At 40.0% G+C, this 17,441-nt stretch overlaps 1 protein-coding gene across 4 annotated transcripts in view; it reads left to right on the forward strand.

Annotated features, from left to right (window-relative positions):
* Positions 1–6,662: 6,662 nt before the first annotated feature.
* Kdr (kinase insert domain receptor) overlaps positions 6,663–17,441 on the forward strand; it is a 43,821-nt gene continuing 33,042 nt past the window's right edge. For 3 of the 4 annotated variants that reach the window (XM_020183418.2, XM_074042220.1, XM_074042221.1), the window contains exons 1-6: positions 6,663–7,031; positions 10,792–10,885; positions 12,990–13,186; positions 15,916–16,046; positions 16,294–16,462; positions 17,091–17,230. In XM_020183418.2, the coding sequence (XP_020039007.1) occupies positions 6,965–7,031; positions 10,792–10,885; positions 12,990–13,186; positions 15,916–16,046; positions 16,294–16,462; positions 17,091–17,230 (798 nt within the window). In that variant the 5' untranslated portion in view covers positions 6,663–6,964. Of the gene's footprint in view, positions 7,032–7,524; positions 7,544–10,791; positions 10,886–12,989; positions 13,187–15,915; positions 16,047–16,293; positions 16,463–17,090; positions 17,231–17,441 lie in introns of those variants that run through there. The other variant, XM_074042219.1, reaches the window with a different exon arrangement.

Here is a 17,441-nt window from a genome sequence, read left to right on the forward strand (position 1 = left end):
AAGGCAGTGCCATGTTAGAAGTGAATGTTCAGAAACACTGCTCAAAGAGAATTTTTATTTGTGCCCCAAGGGACTACTCACCAATGTTTTGGAAACTCTGGAGACTAAATTTATATACACAGAACATAAATCCTTTCTGCTGTTCTCGAGTAACTCTCAATGATGTTAAAGTACTATTACCTGGGAATGTTACCTTTATTCTGTAAAAACGTGGACACTGCTGAGAAACTAGAACAAGTAACTGGGAAGTGCATAGATCCTTCCAGTAAGGGGCTGGTGACTTGTAACACCTAGAAAACAAAACATTGTTTGGGGTACTGTTCAGTTCTTTGAAAACTTGATAAGCTTTATGAGGGAAGATGGTATTAATATATTGGAAAATAGTTACACTCAACAACTGGCATAGAATGAAATTCAAATCACACAATTCTTGTTTATCACATGTAAATCTTGTAAATGCTCAATTTCTTTTTCTTCATTCAAAATACAAACTGGAAAGTTAAACACTGAGTGCTTAACTAATTACAAACTAACTCACTCTGTTTGTGTTTCTGTTGATATTGTATGATTCTCTGTTCTTCAACAAGTTGCCATCTGTAAGCAAATCATTGATTTGCTGAGAGGTGTTTGGCACTAGGAATACTGAATGGATTTGACCTAATTCTTACTTTGAGAGAAAAACATTTGCATAAATATATGAACATATTATCACAAATCATGTAAGTGCTGTATGTATGTAGGAAAAAAAGTAATTCTCTAGTTCTGTGAATAAAAAAATAGTGCATATTAGTTTTTCACAGATAGAGAATAAATTCAGTATAACTCTGGATTTATTTGTTTTATTTATGGCTATTGTTTAAATGTGGATTTAAGAATGAATATAGAAAGTGCATTTTATATAGCTAGTGCATACAGTTTCATCCCGCAGTATCTTCATAAGAGCTCTTACTAATTATATTTTATTAAACAAGCATCACCATCATGCCCTTAAATTTTTAAAAATTATATCTTAACAACCATCCCATTAAACTTAACTACTTGCTTGGGTGAGGTTCAGCCTCTGCTTATTTCTTCTGGGAGGGTCCCAACTGAAGACAGCTGAATGGAAAACAAAACATATCACTTGGCATGGATATTTGAGCTGGGTATTGAAGTGTGTCCAGGAGGACAAAAGACAAAAAAACTCATGGCAGAAAGAAATGTATGAAATATTCATGCAATCTTCTTATAGAAGCAATTGCTTTTCTTTCTTTGAAGATCAGTGATTTCAAGGTCAAGCAGAAGGAAAATACGCAGTGTGGTTGGGATTTCCTGGGTGGGGTTGGGGTGTCTAATTCACAGTCTTTCCTTTATCCTTGGTCAGGCTTTAAGACAGCCTCTCTTACTTTACTCTAGGCTTATCTGCCTAGAAAAGTAGAAGTGATCATCATGGAGAGGTGGAGGAAGTCAGTGGCATGAATTCACTCAACTTCATGACTTGACTCAAGTTGTGACTCAAGATCAGTCCTCAAGAATAAACTTATGTGCTTGTAGGGGTCTGTCTTGGATGATTAATGACTCTCTGTTTTTAAAACTTGGTTCTACAGCGTATAGTTGTGGAATACTGGAAAGTTACTTAAACCTTCTAAATATCAGCCCCCCATTACATGAGAAAAATTATAGTATCTTTTCTATTGAATTATTCTTATGAGCATTGATAAGGTAATCCAAGATAATACCTTCTTTGCACATAATAAGTGTTCCAACAATCCACTTCTTTTTATTGTTTATCCTATTATTTTAAACGCAGGGGGTCTTGACTTTCATTACATTGCTAACTAATGGTGAAAAGGCTGCATTAATTGTTTGCAAACTGATATAACACTTTTTATTTTGCAAGACTTTAAGGAAGAGAAAGGAGTGTAATTTCACATTAAGAATAGGTCATTTCTTCTCTTTGTTTTCAGGATTACTAATAGTGCTTGCTGCTATCATGGGATGTTATGAGGATTAGGTGAGCAATGAAGGGAAGTTTTTAGAAAAGTTTCTGCCCAAATGATGTGGGCAACAAATGTTGGCCACTTGTATTATTTTCTGACATCCTCTGGTGCTGTATGGATTTTCAATTGATTATTTAAATGTCCTACATCTTTTATACACTTTTAAATTGTTATATTTAAATTGTTATTTTGATGTGAGATATTCCCAAAAATTATATGAGACAGTTTGGGGTAGGAAACACAGGTACACATATTTATAGTAACTGAGATTTTTCCTTTACAGATAGCAAGTGATCAAGATCTGTTTAATCCATTTCACAAAAAGGATAGGAAGTGTTTTTATATTTGTTAAGAATATAAGACATTATGAATGAAATTGAACACCAGTGGAAATACCCAAGGCAGGCCTGACTTTGAGGTGACTCAACTTTCTTTTCCTTAATCATAAAAATATACTTTAAGTTAAAAAAAATCATACAGGGAGTAAAGTAAACTTGGTTGTGCAAAGAAAGCAGAGAATGAGAATAAAAGGTACACTTGTCATCCTCTGAGGCACAATAATTATGAGGACAGATGGACTATGAAACCAAGACCACATCTGGCAAGGCTGTCATAGGCTCTGGTAAGTTACAACACAAACAAATGAGGGAAACAACTTAGAAATACACATGAGGAAATGTTATGCAAATGTGCAATCTATAATGGCAATATTTGCAAATGCAGCAGCTGCTAGGAAAGAGAGATGGTCTTCATGTATAATGTTCATTTGTAAAAGTGATACTTTGTCTTGAAAAAAATTATAGAAATTTACAAAGCAAAAAGTGAAAGTTCCTATCTACCTGCCTCTATGCTTCACCCATTTCTCAGAGCTAGGTATTTATTTGTTGTTTTTCTTCTAGCTACTTTGCATAATTTTCTATTGTGCATATAGAAAATTACACATTTCTCTATCTTCATACCTATTTCTATGTCAAAAAAATAGGGGATACTGTTGAACAGTTGACATTCTTAATGTTCAAAACAGTTTCCAGGTGATGAGGTGTGTGTAGTTCATCTCAGCTAGTTAATACAAGATCTTCTAAGTACTTACCATATACTTCTAGGACAGAGACTTCTAGAACATCTACTGAGAAAATCTTTATCACTACCACCACCATGTGTATAAAACAATTTACCATTTATGGAGTACTTTCATGAGATTATCTCATTTGAGTCCTGCAATCCCTGTGGTAGACTAGGTAAGAATTATTATTCTTACTTGAAAATGACAAAACAGATGCCTGAAATGGTGAAAAGATATGTTTGGTTTCTCCAAATCCTTGTCACCGTGTCAAGACACTGACCTTGAGAAAGTCAGTGGTGTTTTACCGGACCAGGCACCACTTTGAGTATAGCTACTGAAAAGAGAAGTTTGTTTTTATCATGAAAAATTTCAGACATGTAAAAGTGGAGAAAATAGTGAAATGAATCTTTATGTGCTCATTATCCAACACAACTATTAACCTTTTGCCAATCTTCACATTTACTTGTTAAGATATGAAGTTCCACATTTGGAAAGAAGAAGGGGTCCAGCAAGGGGTGGATGGGATATCAAGGATGATGGGGTTGAAAATGATCAAAGTATATTATATACATGTATGAAATGTCACAATGCAACCCATTATTTTGTACAATTAATATACTCATTAATTTCTTTGTGGTTCTGGTGTTTGAACTCAGGGCCTTGTGGTTGCTAGGCAGATGGTCTACCACTTGAGGCACAATTCAGCCTTTTTTGCTTTAGTTATTATTATTATTATTATTTTTGATTAGGGTCTTCAATTTGTGGTCAGGCTGGCCCGTGCCTTAATCCTACTATTTACTCTTCCCATGTGGCTGGGATGATAGGAGCATGCCACCATACCTAGCTTTTATTGGTTGAGATAGGGGTCTGGTGAACTTTTTGCTTGGGCTGTCTTTGGAACTCAATCCTCCTGATCTCCACTTCCTGAGTAGCTAGCATTACAGGTATGAGCCACTGAGCCTGGCCTCTTAATAAAACTTAAAAAAAAAAAAAGATATGCAGTCCAAATTGGTGGTGATGGAGCCAAATTTGGGGATCATGGAGTATACTTTATGCAGTGCTTTTTGGATATGAACAATGTATATTCTATGTACATGGACTCAAAGAAATATCAAGGGACACACAGTATTCAGTGATTAAATTTTTTTCCTTGGATGGAACTGTTGTGATGACATCTGCTCAAATTGCCATCATTTTCACCACTGTAACCCCAGTGTGTGGTTCAGGGGTTGTGGAATGAATGAGCCTTCTCTGCAGTTTAATCTCTGCAATAGGGAGAAGCCCCATGCTTTGTAGTGTAACTAACCTTGGCATGTTTCTTAAGGTGTACTTTGTGCATCCCGTGCCCGGGATCCTGTGAGTGCTAGTGATCAAGTCCTATTCTGCATGTTTTACAGGCAGCAACTCATTTAATTCTTGTAAGAAGCCTGGAAGATACTAGAATCTTTTGCCTGTTGTATAGATAAGGAAGTAGCAAGTTGGTTAAGATCACACAGATAGTAAGTGATGGATCTGGGAGTCAAATCCAGGCAGTGTGTTTCCAGAGCCCTAAGCCAGTACTCTGTGGCTGCTCCAGGAAATGTGTCTGAATACCATCTATGGTATGGGGAATGCACTTGGGACACTTTGCTAGGCGATGGCCAGCCACTCTGAACCACTGGATCATTCATAAAAGTCACTCCTTTTGCATTGCCAGATAATGGGAGACCTTTGCACATGAAGCATGCTTTAAAAAAAAAACCAAAAAACAGACTTTGCCATTTTTCACAAACTCAAGGCACTTCTAAGTGCTGTGTAGGAGGGTATGGAGCAGACTGATTTCACTGAGCTCCTGCCAAATTCTGGTCCTGTGGCCATCAAAGACGCATCATTTCCTCCAAGACTTGTAAATGGGCTATTATCACAGGCTGGCACGTTCTGGTTTGCATTCAGAGAGACACTATCTTCTTAAGTAAGACATGGAAGAGGAAGTGTCATGACTTGTAAATAAGGCTGTGAGAGAATTGTTTGAAGATGGAGATGAAGAAATGCTGCCTTCTCTAAGCCAGGATCACTTTCCTTCCCTTGTATCCAACTCTCGTGGTTTATTTGCTGAGTTTCCTAGAGGGAAGAGAAGCCTATTTCAGAGTAAAAGAAGTAGAAGCACTAAACAGCATCTATATCAAGCTCGCATCCGTGGAAAGAAGAGGGGAACAGTCCTCAACCTATAGGTGCATGGAAGTTGCTTGAAGGAAACAAAGCATAGAAAGTCTCTGCACACTAAGTAGGATCATATTTTTTTTTCCAAAAAATCAATCGCATACATTTATTATGTTTTAGATAGTGTTAAAATATTTCAATTTTCAATCTGGTGAAGTATAAGAATAAATATAGTAAGTATTTTTAAATACCGCAAGAAAAGCAACATGCTACATTAATTAGTTAACCTAGTTTGGATTAGATGTCAAAATAATGTCCTTCATTGAAAGATGGTCCTTAAAGCTATCATTGTAAAACCATCTGGATATACCTGAGAAGTAAAAGACTAATGAAACTGGGGGACATTTGATGTCACCCTCCAGGTGTGGGAAGAAATGGAGAGTAAGCCAGGAGGGACAAATGTGGTCGAGAAGGAATCTGAGTTCCTTCTAAACACCTATATAAAACCCACTCAGAGAAAGTTGTGAGGTTTGGTCACTGAGTGTGTTGGGTGTCCAGAGCTTCATGGCTCCTGTAACAAAGCAGAGGGGTCGGGTGTGGTTGAGGGCTGAGGGTCTCTAATCTGAAGAGGGGTCTGGTCACAATGTCATACTAGGGGGTCCTTGCTCCTTGTCCCGGGAACATCGTAGACAAAAGCACTCTAACAGTCTCTCCTAAAGGACCAGTGATCTTCATGCCGCCTCTACGCTGGAGCCCCCTGAAGCCCGGCTGTGGTGTTTTGGTTTTTTTTTGCCAGAGTCAGGAGTCTGAAACTGAAATGCCTTCTAGGAATAGGAAGGTAACTTCAAAATATTTGAAACTGCCAGCTGGAAAGAAGAGGAAACAGTGGAAAAGATGGCCAACGAGACAAGTGTATTTTCCAATTAAAGGCATTCTGATAAGGATTATAAAATTACAACTGTGCTGGCCAAACAAGGCACTATAAAACAAAACGCAAAACTACTGGCCAAGTCACTGCTAGTGCGCAACCTCACATACAGGCTCGGTATTCGCGCCTCCCTGCTTGCTCCAACCTGCTGCGGGTCCTTGGTCTTTGGGACGCGCTCCATAGCGAAGAGGGTCCCACACTTTGACGCGCCTGGCGAGGGCGCAGCGTTCCGCGCTGCCCTTCTGATGCTGATGCTCTCCAGATCTCGGGGACCAGCAACACGCTGAACCTTGGAGGGGCTCAGAGACCGTTACGGGCTACATTTTTTTTCCACCAGGAACTCAGCGCTGCGCCGGTACACTCTCCCGGTACGACTCGCGGTCTGGCACAGCTGCCGGCAGGTGGGGAGATTCCGAGATGTAGTGGGCGTGGGAAGTAGAGGATCTCGGCCGGCTACCCGGGAGGGGCGTGGCTGCTCGCAGGGAAACCCCGCCCCCGCCCATATGGCCACGCCCCCGCGCTCTAGAGTTTGGCCCGTGCTCGCACCCGGCACTGAGTCCCGGACCGTGGGAGAGCAGTCCGTGTGTAGCTGCTGCGTTTCCTCTGCCTGCACGGGACACTACTTGCGTAGTACAGAAAGCCCAGTTCCTGCCCCTCAGCCACGACAAACTCTCCTACCCGCACCCATAGACGCCCCTGCAGCCGCGTCCCGAGCCCAGGGCGCCTTCGCTCTGCGCGCCCTGGAAACCTGCGCTGCGGTGCGCATTCCACGTCCGCGTTTTCTTTGCGGGACAGGCGCGGAGAGAAAGAGCCTGCGCCCGAGTTCTGGGCACTGTGCCCAGCGCGAGGTGCAGGATGGAGAGCAAGGCGCTGCTGGCTATTGCTGTGTGGCTCTGCGTGGAGACCCGGGCCGCCTCTGTGGGTAAGGAGTGCAGTTAGTGGGAGCAAGGAGGAGAGGTCGGGTGCGGGCGGCGAGGGCGTGGGGGCGGGGTGCGGGAGGATCTAACTCGGAACTCGGAGAGTTGGAAGAGACTTTGTGTTCTTTCACTTACGAATGGAGAAACTGAGGCTCAGAGACCGATCCCAGACTATTCAGCGAGTTGGTGGTCTCCTGAGCTCCAGCCCAGTTGTTTTGAGATCTCAGCTGGAGCGTGTCCTGCGGAGCCCCCACGGCCTCGGGCTCTGGGCAGGCGGGAGTGGGACGGCGCCCTGGGCTAGCGGGCAGGAGATGCTCCCGCAGGCAAGAACAGGCTGTGGAACGTTGTGTGTCTGCGCACCACATCCTACTCCTGCGCGGGGACGGCAACCTTGAAGGAGCGCAGCCTGGTCTCCTGGACCGCATCGTGCGCTGCGCTCTGGGCCTGCGGGATGGGAGTGGGGAACAGCTTGAGGCTTCTTTTTAGCTCCCACACAACCGCACGCCTACTCTGAGAGGTAGGATCTGGCTGGAGGGGGATCCCTGCTTTCCTTCCTTGGTGCAGGACACCGCTCTCCTCATAGAGAAAAGAGGGGGAACTTTGGAGATAGTGTTCAATTCAGTGACAGCTTCTCCAAGTAACTATCAACATTCTGTCCAAAACAACTTAACATTTTTCAAAACTTGACATGTTTTGGCTCTGGGGTGAATGCATAGTCAAAAATTCAAGCTCCATATACCTCTGCGGGCTTGCTATCTAACTCTAATGTTACTTTCCTTTGTCAACCAAAAATTTCCCTGTCTTTCAAGATTAGGAACACACATGCTGTTAATGCAAAAGCATAGTTTCTCTACTCTCCTCTTTCTCTTCCTTTTCTTCTCCCCCACTCCTCTCTTCCTTCCCTGATTCTCTGTTCTTCTCTCTCTCTCTCCCCATCCTCCCTTCTCCCTCTCCCTCCCCTTCTCATTTCTTGTCTGTAAGCTACAGTTTGCTGATTTCCAGAGTTCCATTCTTTGAAGGGTGAGAAGGGGGAAAAAGTCAATTCCACGAAAACATTCCTTGTATCAAAAGAAAAGAATCACGTGTCTTAAAAGACACTGACACTCACATACAGTACCAAGATCATCTGTCTGCAGTTATTGAATTTTCTTAATAATGACTTGGTTCATCAGGGTCAGCTCCATCAGGGACACTCATTTGTCCCTGACAAGACCTCCCACTCCCCCTCTCTGGAAGAGAATGAAAGTCTGGAACATGCAGTTGTTCTGTATTCCACAAAGAAGTGAGTTGCTTCTAAGCCTGAGTGTTTGGTAGTGAAGCAGTGTAACGGTAATCCGGCTGTCTGAATATAATGGTGAGGTTGCCCTTTTGGAGTGTGTGACTTGCTTAATTGGATTGGGCTGTAATTGGTGCCATCAAATTCTAGAGACAGAGCCACTGTTGTTTTTCCTTCTCGTCTTTGAGTTGGAAGGGTAACAGTGCACAAATTAATTAATGTTGGTTATGAGATTTGAACATAAAAAGGCTTTTTATTGAGTCATAGCATATGTACCTCTTACAGTCATTTTATTTAGAACTTTCTGAAGCATGGGACTCAAACTTGCCAATGAAAACGAATGAAGCTTAATGGAGCAAAAAAACAAACTTTAATGTTGGTCTCAAATCATTGGTAGCCTTATTGAATAGATTTTTGTTGTAGACATGTTTTTACAATACTGTGGTGTTGTCTTGGCTTCCTATGAATGGAGAATGTATCTTTAAAAAGCTTCCATAGCTAAAGTGTCTAGAGTGTGAGATGATGTGTGACAATACTTTATGAGAGACTTTAGAAAAGTCTCTTCCAGGCTGTAGGTGTAGCTCCGTGGTAGAGCCCTTGCTTAGCATCCATGAGGCCCTGAGTTTGATCCCCTCACTGAAAAAAAAAGAAAGAAGGAAAAAAAGAAAGAAAAAAGAAAAGTCTCCTATGTTGGTGGCAAGGTGGACATAGCTTATTGAACAGGTAGTCATTTTACTATCATTTTTCCTTACATAAATACACCCAACTAATGGTTTCTTTCTTATTTGCATAATTGCACAAATTGTATTAAGTTACTATTTTCATTGTTATGTTTCTCAGTCAAGTTTCAAGTCTGTTCATTCAAATGAACTCTTCTTAGACAAAGTGGGATTCCACTTTTGGAAGACTTGCCTGCTTTTAAACATTTTTGCTTTGTTGTTTGCTTATGTTGGGGAAAAATTCCTTCATGTTGAAAAGTGTTATAGACAAGTAGCTGTCTACAACATTAAAGTTTAAGAACCACTGGCCAAACACAAGTCACTACCAATGTCATTTAGTGTCTGAGATCTATTGATGCAATGTAATTTCCAGGGCTTTTAAAACTGTGCAATTGATCAGTGCATCTACAGTTATGTAAGCACCATATTTGCATATCTGTGTGATGTATGAGAATATGTGCAATCAGTGGCTGGTGTGCTTGCAGTCGTTCACCTTGGGAGACACAGATTCAGTGCACTGGATACTTGCCCTGGTTATTTGCTTATACTCTTCTTTATTCATACGGCCTCATATTTGCTTGTATTCATTCAAATTCACTTATTTGCCTAACAGTGTATATGCCAGCTTAGGCTAGGAAATCATTTGTTCTTAATTGATGTGCAGTAGAAAGTTTGGGTGCTTGCCCAGCATCAATCACTTGGTTATTATTTATTCTTTTGAGGTAGGTTCTCACTATGTAGCCTAGGCTGGCCTTGAACTCTCTATCTTCCTGCCTCAATCTCCTGAGAACTAGGATTACAGGGATGCATTACCACTTCTGGCTGGTCAATTACTTTTTAGGCCAGCTCTTGATAGCTGTTGAGGCCCCTAGGATAATGGATGGACAGCTTTTCTTTCTGTCATACTTTTTCAATACCTGGTAGCTCTCAGTTTAGTTGACAGATAACTCAGCTATCTTTCTGTGAACTGACCCAGGGTGAAGAATATATTCCATGGTATTTTTCTGCCTTTTAAGCCTTTAGGTAAAGACAGGTTTCTTGTGTTCCAAGCTTGGTGTCAGTATGAGCTCAGAGTTTGATTAATATGTTGAAACTTCCCGATTGTAGTTGATTAGCAATATACTATTTTTAGTACTGCTCTCTGAGGAAAAGCATGTTAATATGCATGTATGCATGAAATTGGGAAACGTTTTCTCTTCCTCAATTCTTTCCCCCACATTTTAATGTACTGTCTTTATGAGCCATTGTTTCTACCTTTGCAGCTCAGTTACCAGAGGAAATGCACTAGAAAATTGATAAAGGACAATGGGACAAGGTCATAGTTACTCTCCCCCTCTTCAGGGAACATAGATGAGCTATATAGAAATCTCTCTAAGCAGTATTCATTAATCAGCAATTTAGTCAGATGTGTACATCCTATGTTTTATAAGAAATGTCACTCGGTCCTTTCCCAAGGGACTGAGATCATCAGGTGAAGGTTCACTTGGATTCAATGTCCCATATCCTTTTGTAAGACCTTGAAGTTGGCAATGCAGGAAAACAGGAACTCCACCCTAGCGCCATGAATTGCAGAACTGTTGTGTTGGTTTCTGACCATCTGCCCATTCTTCCTGTTATGACACAGTTTGTGAACTTTTACTGGGAATGGAGAAAAGTAAATCCCAGTTTTATACAATGAATTGCTGAAGAGGCCTTTTAAAGATTGTAGTATGCATTTATGGAAGGTGTTTCCTACTGGGTCTAACTTGAACTTATTTAATTTGTTTCTAGGTTTGCCTAGTGATTCCCTCCATCCACCCTGGCTCAGCATACAAAAAGACATACTTACAATTATGGCTAATACAACTCTTCAAATTACTTGCAGGTAAGGATTCATTTTAGATTCAGATTTCCTGTGTTAAAGAACTCATTGTTTATTCAGGGAAAAATGATTTCCATTACAGAAGGATTATAAGAGTGTTGTAGTAACTGTTTATAAGTAGTGAGGTTTCTAAGAACTCATGTGATAACCAATCAGTGAGAAAGGTTTTGTCTCAAAAATTGCATACTATTTTGCTGATATTTTTCTACTACTCTTTCAATGTGTACACACCATATACACTTATGTGCACACACACACACACAGCACAACACCTAGCATATAATAGATAGTAAATATTAAATAAATAAATGAAACTGAGGCATACCCTTATAGAATAGAGTTGAGGAAGTTTTGAGCCATATTTATTTTACTCAGAATGTCTTTTGGGTATCTTTTTTAGCCCTTCATAAGAACTTTATTTCATGATGAAATTCTGAGTGTGGTAGCAATTTAATTTTTAGCCAGTAATATCACTGAGTGCATATCCTCTACAATCATGAAACCATGCTCTAGCCTAATGTTCTGGATGGCTCTTTTCCTTTCCCAGAAAGCGGCCATGCTGTTCATTTTTGATAACTGGGAAAGCAGGACCTCTTTGACAAGAGAGGTCTTTAAATTTTGCTTTCCATCCAGGAGGCAAGAAAGAATAGGTAGAAAACCTTGGAGTTGAACATGGTGGTCGTTCATGAAAGACCCAGAGACTTCTAAGGACCAGTGTGTTTTTGTCAGAGACTGTGATGGGTCAAGGCAATTTTGTCCTCTGGGAATTGTGCTGGGGGTCCCCAGAAAACTCTGGAAGCTTATTGCCATTGCTTCATACCTGAAGAATATCAAGTGACCAACTGAATGACACAGATCTATTTTAGACTGTGGAGTGTGAAGGGTATGCTGGTCACCAATTCTCAGCCCTTGTTGAAAACCAGAGTAGCTGTCTCTCTGGTTTTGCTAGTTCAAGATTATTTCCCAGTAGGTTTTCCTCTTACCCACAGAAACCAGAGTTGTTTAAAATCACAAAGATTTTATACTCTCTTTTGAGACTGTACAAATATTCCTTAGGTTCTGAACAAGCCATGAAATGTGTTCAAAGTAACTTTACTCTTACAGCTGCAACTTCATGAAGATTTCAAGCTCTTTGAAGGATGGGTCAATAGTGTTACAGTTTTCTTGGTGTTGATCATCTTTGGGGCCTTGTAGAAGAAGCTACAGTAAAAGTAATTCATGTCTTAATGTTTCCTTACAAAGTTCTGCCAGGCTTTTAGTTCCACCACTTTGCTTCCTAAGCTCCTCCTGACTTACTCCCTTGCCCACTTTGATTTGGCTTTTCTGGCTTCTTTGCTAGTCCCCCAATACTCCAACTGTGCACCTACCCTAGCCTTTGTCTTTGTGGTTCTCCCTTCCAGGAACACTGTTCCTACCAATATCCATATGCCCAACTTCACCAAGCCCCTCCTTCCATAGTAGAAATCTTTGTATCTTTTATACTTTTGCCCATAGCACAAATCGCCACTTTTTCTTTCTTTCTTTCTTTCTTTTTTCTATTTTTTCCTTTTTTTTTTTCCCGGTGCTGGGGACCGAACTCAGGGCCTTGCACTTGCCAGGCAAGCACTCTTCCACTGAGCTAAATCCCCAACCCCAAATCGCCACTTTTTATACAATAAACTTTACTTACTTTTTAATTTCATACCTTCTCCAGTTGCACTGAGATTCCATAAAGACATTGAATTTTTTTCCTCTCTTTTGGTGCTGGAGGTTGAACCCAGGGCCTGTGCATGATAGGTGTTTTACCACTGAGCTACACCCCCAGCACTTAAGGCATCAATTTTTACCTGATTCATTTGCTACTCTATCATTAGTTCTTGATAATGCTTGGTGCATAATAGATGCTTAATATTTGTTGAAGGAATGAATGTGTGAATTAACAGAAAACTCAGGACTGTGTAGGTGACTTCTGATGCTGATTCTATGGCTTTTTGTCATCTGTTGATATCAACCAGGGGTAGGAGCGTGAAGAGTTTATATAAGTTTGAGAACCAGACCTTCTGTTGTCTTAGAAGCAACCTCATGGCATGCAGTTCACTTTAATACCTTCCTGGAATTAATTTTTCAGGGGACAGAGGGACTTGGACTGGCTTTGGCCCAACACTCAGAGCGGTTCTGAGGAAAGGGTGGAGGTGACTGAGTGCAGTGACAGCGTCTTCTGTAAGACACTCACAATTCCAAAAGTGGTTGGAAATGATACTGGAGCCTACAAGTGCTTCTACCGGGACACTGACGTGGCAGCTGTCATTTATGTCTATGTTCAAGGTGAGTGAGGGAATAGACTTCATTTCCCATGTCCATTTACTGGTTATAAAACACAATAGGTACAAAGAGGAATTGAGTCCAACAAAGGGCTTGCTCAGAAGGCTGTTTGCCAAATGGAACATACAAAATTATTCTCCCTCCAGGCTTCCTCTGAGATATGACTCACTGCTGGATGATTTTGAGGTTTGGAGATGCCTCATTGCTCTTGCCCAATTAGTCGGCCCTGATCTTTTTTCTATGATAAATCTGTGATCCTCATTGGCTATGGAGACTCATAAAAACCTTCTGGAGTTTGAGAAAAAACCTGAAATCTTTGAAATCAAGGAAGATTGGGAAGTGAATTATAGAGAGGTTTCCGTGGTGAGATATGTTATCTACAACAGGGTGAGAGATTTTCACAAGAATGTATAGGGAAATAGCCAAGGACTCTGGAGTTACTTTGTATATCGTATCTTTCCTATTCCTACTTATGTTTTATAAAAAAGCATTTGCGTATTTGTGTGCAAAGACTTCCTCAAAGGGATCCTGGGAGGACAGCATTTTTTTCTTTGCTTGAGTGATCTGATAGGATTTACAATTTGGAGTTGAAACCAGGGGGACCAATGTAGTATTCATATCATGTAAATTATAATGCTACATGTATTCAGTATTTATAATATGAATTGTGCTTTTCTTTATGTTTTTAAAATCTTCCAACCCTTTTTCTTGTGACAAACCTGTCTTAACCAGTGAGCTACCTATATGCTCTATAGTTGTGAGGAATGTAAGGCTTGTGTCATATCTTATTTTGCTTTTAAGCCAAGGGAGAATTTTTAAACACATTTTATTAACCCACTTCTATGCAACTTTACATCCTTTGGCATTTGATACAGGTGAAAATGACATTTTTCAGAAGCAACATGACAGGGATTTTTGTCAGCTTTGGAAGTACACTTGCACATCTCTACTTAACGTTTCTGTGTTATGATATGCTCAGTGTCATGGAAAAGTGGAGAGCACATCGAAATAACCTATGTTGCTCTTGCATTGCACAATGAGAATGATTTTTGCTCAGGGCAAGCACAATCCAAGATAGAATTCCATGCCCTCCTCCTCCCCTCTGTGGGATTTGAAAGAGACAAGGCTCAGATCTTGGAGAATTTCTGGCTCCTTTTGATCTGGCAGTCTTGGGAGATGAGGCTGTCTCAGAAGATTGCAAGGATTTCCTGCTTTCAGCCTGTCTGGAAATACTACAAGATGAACCTCTCCCACAATATTTCCTTATTTCCTTCTCCCCAAGTCAGGAAACCTGAAGACATGTGAAAATTCATTTCAAGAGTTACAGTAAATATTTTATTTTGAGAGGATGGGTGGTTGTTTGGGTTTCTTTTGTTTACTTCCCTTTTTAGGGCTACTGAAGTAGAATTGATTTACTGTATAACTTTAGTATTATGTAAAGGGTTAATTTAGCTTCCAAAAGGCTTTCTCTGTAAACAAGTTATATAAAGCTTCCGAATATGTAGATGAAAGGTAGGCAGTGTTAAGAAATGATGGTCCTTAGCATAATTTATTTGAATATACCATTAAATTCTGCTTCCTATCTAAGCTTAGTATTCTAAGTTGAGCTATCCAAGATTTTGGTCATGAAGTTTAACAATGGGAAAAAAAAATTGGATGTAGTATTCCCTATGGGCAGGTCTTTAATGTCCCTTCAGGTCCCCACCTTAATTCCTTAGTCTTTTGACCCTGTTCTCTCCAGCAATGGATGGAGCTGGGAAGTGGGCCCTGGGCTCCTAAGGTAATGTGGAGGGCTGGATTGGCTGCTTTTCTGTGCTTTCCAGCTGGGAAGGAAATCAAACTTTTGCTGCTGCAGGGAATTAGCTGCTTTTCTCACCTTTGGTTTAATTAACTTTTTTACCTCTGAATATGCTTGATCAGATGTGTTGGGAAAATCAAGATGAAATGTTATCTCTGAGATTTCAAGCATGACTCCACACCACACCATCTCTTTTTCTGAGGAATTGAGTAGATTCCCTGCATTGTATGAATAATGTTAGAGTGACATTAAATCTCGTTTTTGTCTCAGTCTTTGGCATTGTGGCTTTTCAAATATTTGTTAATGGTGATAGTAATAACTTCCAAATATTAAACTAATGTAGTGACTTTTAAACATTACTTTCAACTTTATTTAAACTCTTATCTGTAAGCTTTACAGTCTTTCCATATAATGTATTTTTTTGGATAATTGAATTAAGAAATTGTTAGTTGTTTTCTTTTAATTGAAAGATCTTAATTTGTTTTCATGACATTTACATTATTTTCCCAAAGACAGAGAAAATAATTTTTTAACATTGTAGAACTCACAGGTTATTGTATAGACTTGACTTTAAAATTTAAAGTTAATATGTTTCTTCATTTTCAAAAAAATTATAATATCCTGTTAAAAAGGTAGAACTTACAAAAATATACTCTGCTTGCTGATGCTCCTTGTGAAAGAAGTCAGTCTCATTCTGGGAGTTTTCTTTCAAAGTTTCTTTCTCTCTCTGATACCCCCCCCCACACACACCCACACACACCCACCCACACATACACTGTGTTGGAGCAAATGCCCTGCAGACTAACCTGTGGATGCCTTTGCCCGTGCAAGGCATCCATTCCAATCATTTACTGCTTTGGTTTGAGTTTGTGAACCTGAAAAATGACTGACTTTTCTGTCAGTAGCTCATTGATGGAATTAACTCTTCTTCTAGATTATAGATCACCATTCATTGCTTCTGTCAGTGACCAACACGGAGTTGTATACATCACTGAGAACAAAAACAAAACCGTGGTGATTCCATGTCGTGGGTCTACTTCTAACCTCAATGTATCACTTTGTGCAGTAAGTAACATCTTTTTCAACCATCTCTAATTTGCATAATTTTGAGCTAATGTGAAGATGGGTAGCCTGTTTCCAATATCATACCCATAATGAATTGTAAAAGTCCTTTAGGAAGGGTCAGAATGACAATGAATAAAGCCAACTTGTATTGTTAAAAATAAGATGAGTCCTTTAGTGATCATCACCCATAGCTTTCACTTTTGAATAGCATTGGATTAAGCATTTGATATTTCTTTTTATTACCCAGAGATACCCAGAGAAGAGGTTTGTTCCTGATGGAAACAGAATTTTCTGGGATAGTGAAAAAGGCTTTACTATTCCCAGTTACATGATCAGCTATGCCGGCATGGTCTTCTGTGAAGCAAAAATCAATGATGGCAGTTACCAGTCTATTATGTACATAGTTGTGGTTGTAGGTAAGAGGGCATTTCCTTTCTGTATCATTAATACCAGGCAACACAGAGTAGTGGCTTTCCACAAGAAGATCCTGGAGATGAAGGAAGAAGGTGAAGATCTTCATATTGTGATATTTCAGTGTTCTCTAAAGCCCTTGATCTGTTTTCCTTGTAAGAGAATTTCTCTTTAAGAGATGGCTTGAGAAACATTTCTCCTTAAACAGTGAGCCATTCATTATATCTACTCTTTATCAAATAAACTAATGTGCAATTGAGTTTTTCTCCTTTCTTGTCAAGACCAAGGATGAAAAAGAATGCTATTACAGGTGCTCATTTAATGAAAAATCGAATATTCAGAGCATTGCTTGGCATTAGTTCTTTTAAATTTTGTGCCTGGAAAGTTTAGCAGTTTACTAAATCTGTCCCTGTTGGCCTAGGCTTTTCTGTTCACTGGGTTATAACATCTTTGAGAACCCTGAAGGTAGTGGTAATGTAAATCTTTGTAAGTCATGTTCCTGAAAGCTACCAAGTATTGGTGTGGTTCTCAGACACAAATACATCACTTTCAAAAAATAAATTGTGCCAAGTTATAGGTTTTTTTTCTCCTCTAACTTTCTTCTTTTTTTTAAAAAAAATTTACTTTCTCTAGGGTACAGGATTTATGATGTGGTTCTGAGCCCCCCTCATAAAGTTGAGCTATCTGTTGGAGAGAAGCTTGTCTTAAATTGTACAGCAAGAACTGAGCTAAATGTGGGGCTTGACTTCAACTGGGAATGTCCTTCTTTGAAGGTAACACTAACAATTCAAAGCCAGACCTCTAAATGCTTTGATAGTAAGCCCCAACAAAGTTTGCTTAAGAGATAGGGCTGTCTCTGGCCAGATAAAATATAAAGGCTTTTACACATACACACACCTGATTCTGATATATTTTAAAGGTACACATTTAGAAGAACTGTAGAACACTCTGTAACCTGCCCTCTCTGTCCCACTGTGTTGCAGT

This window comes from Castor canadensis, chromosome 9 (assembly GCF_047511655.1).
Source record: "Castor canadensis chromosome 9, mCasCan1.hap1v2, whole genome shotgun sequence".
Lineage (NCBI taxonomy): Eukaryota > Metazoa > Chordata > Mammalia > Rodentia > Castoridae > Castor > Castor canadensis.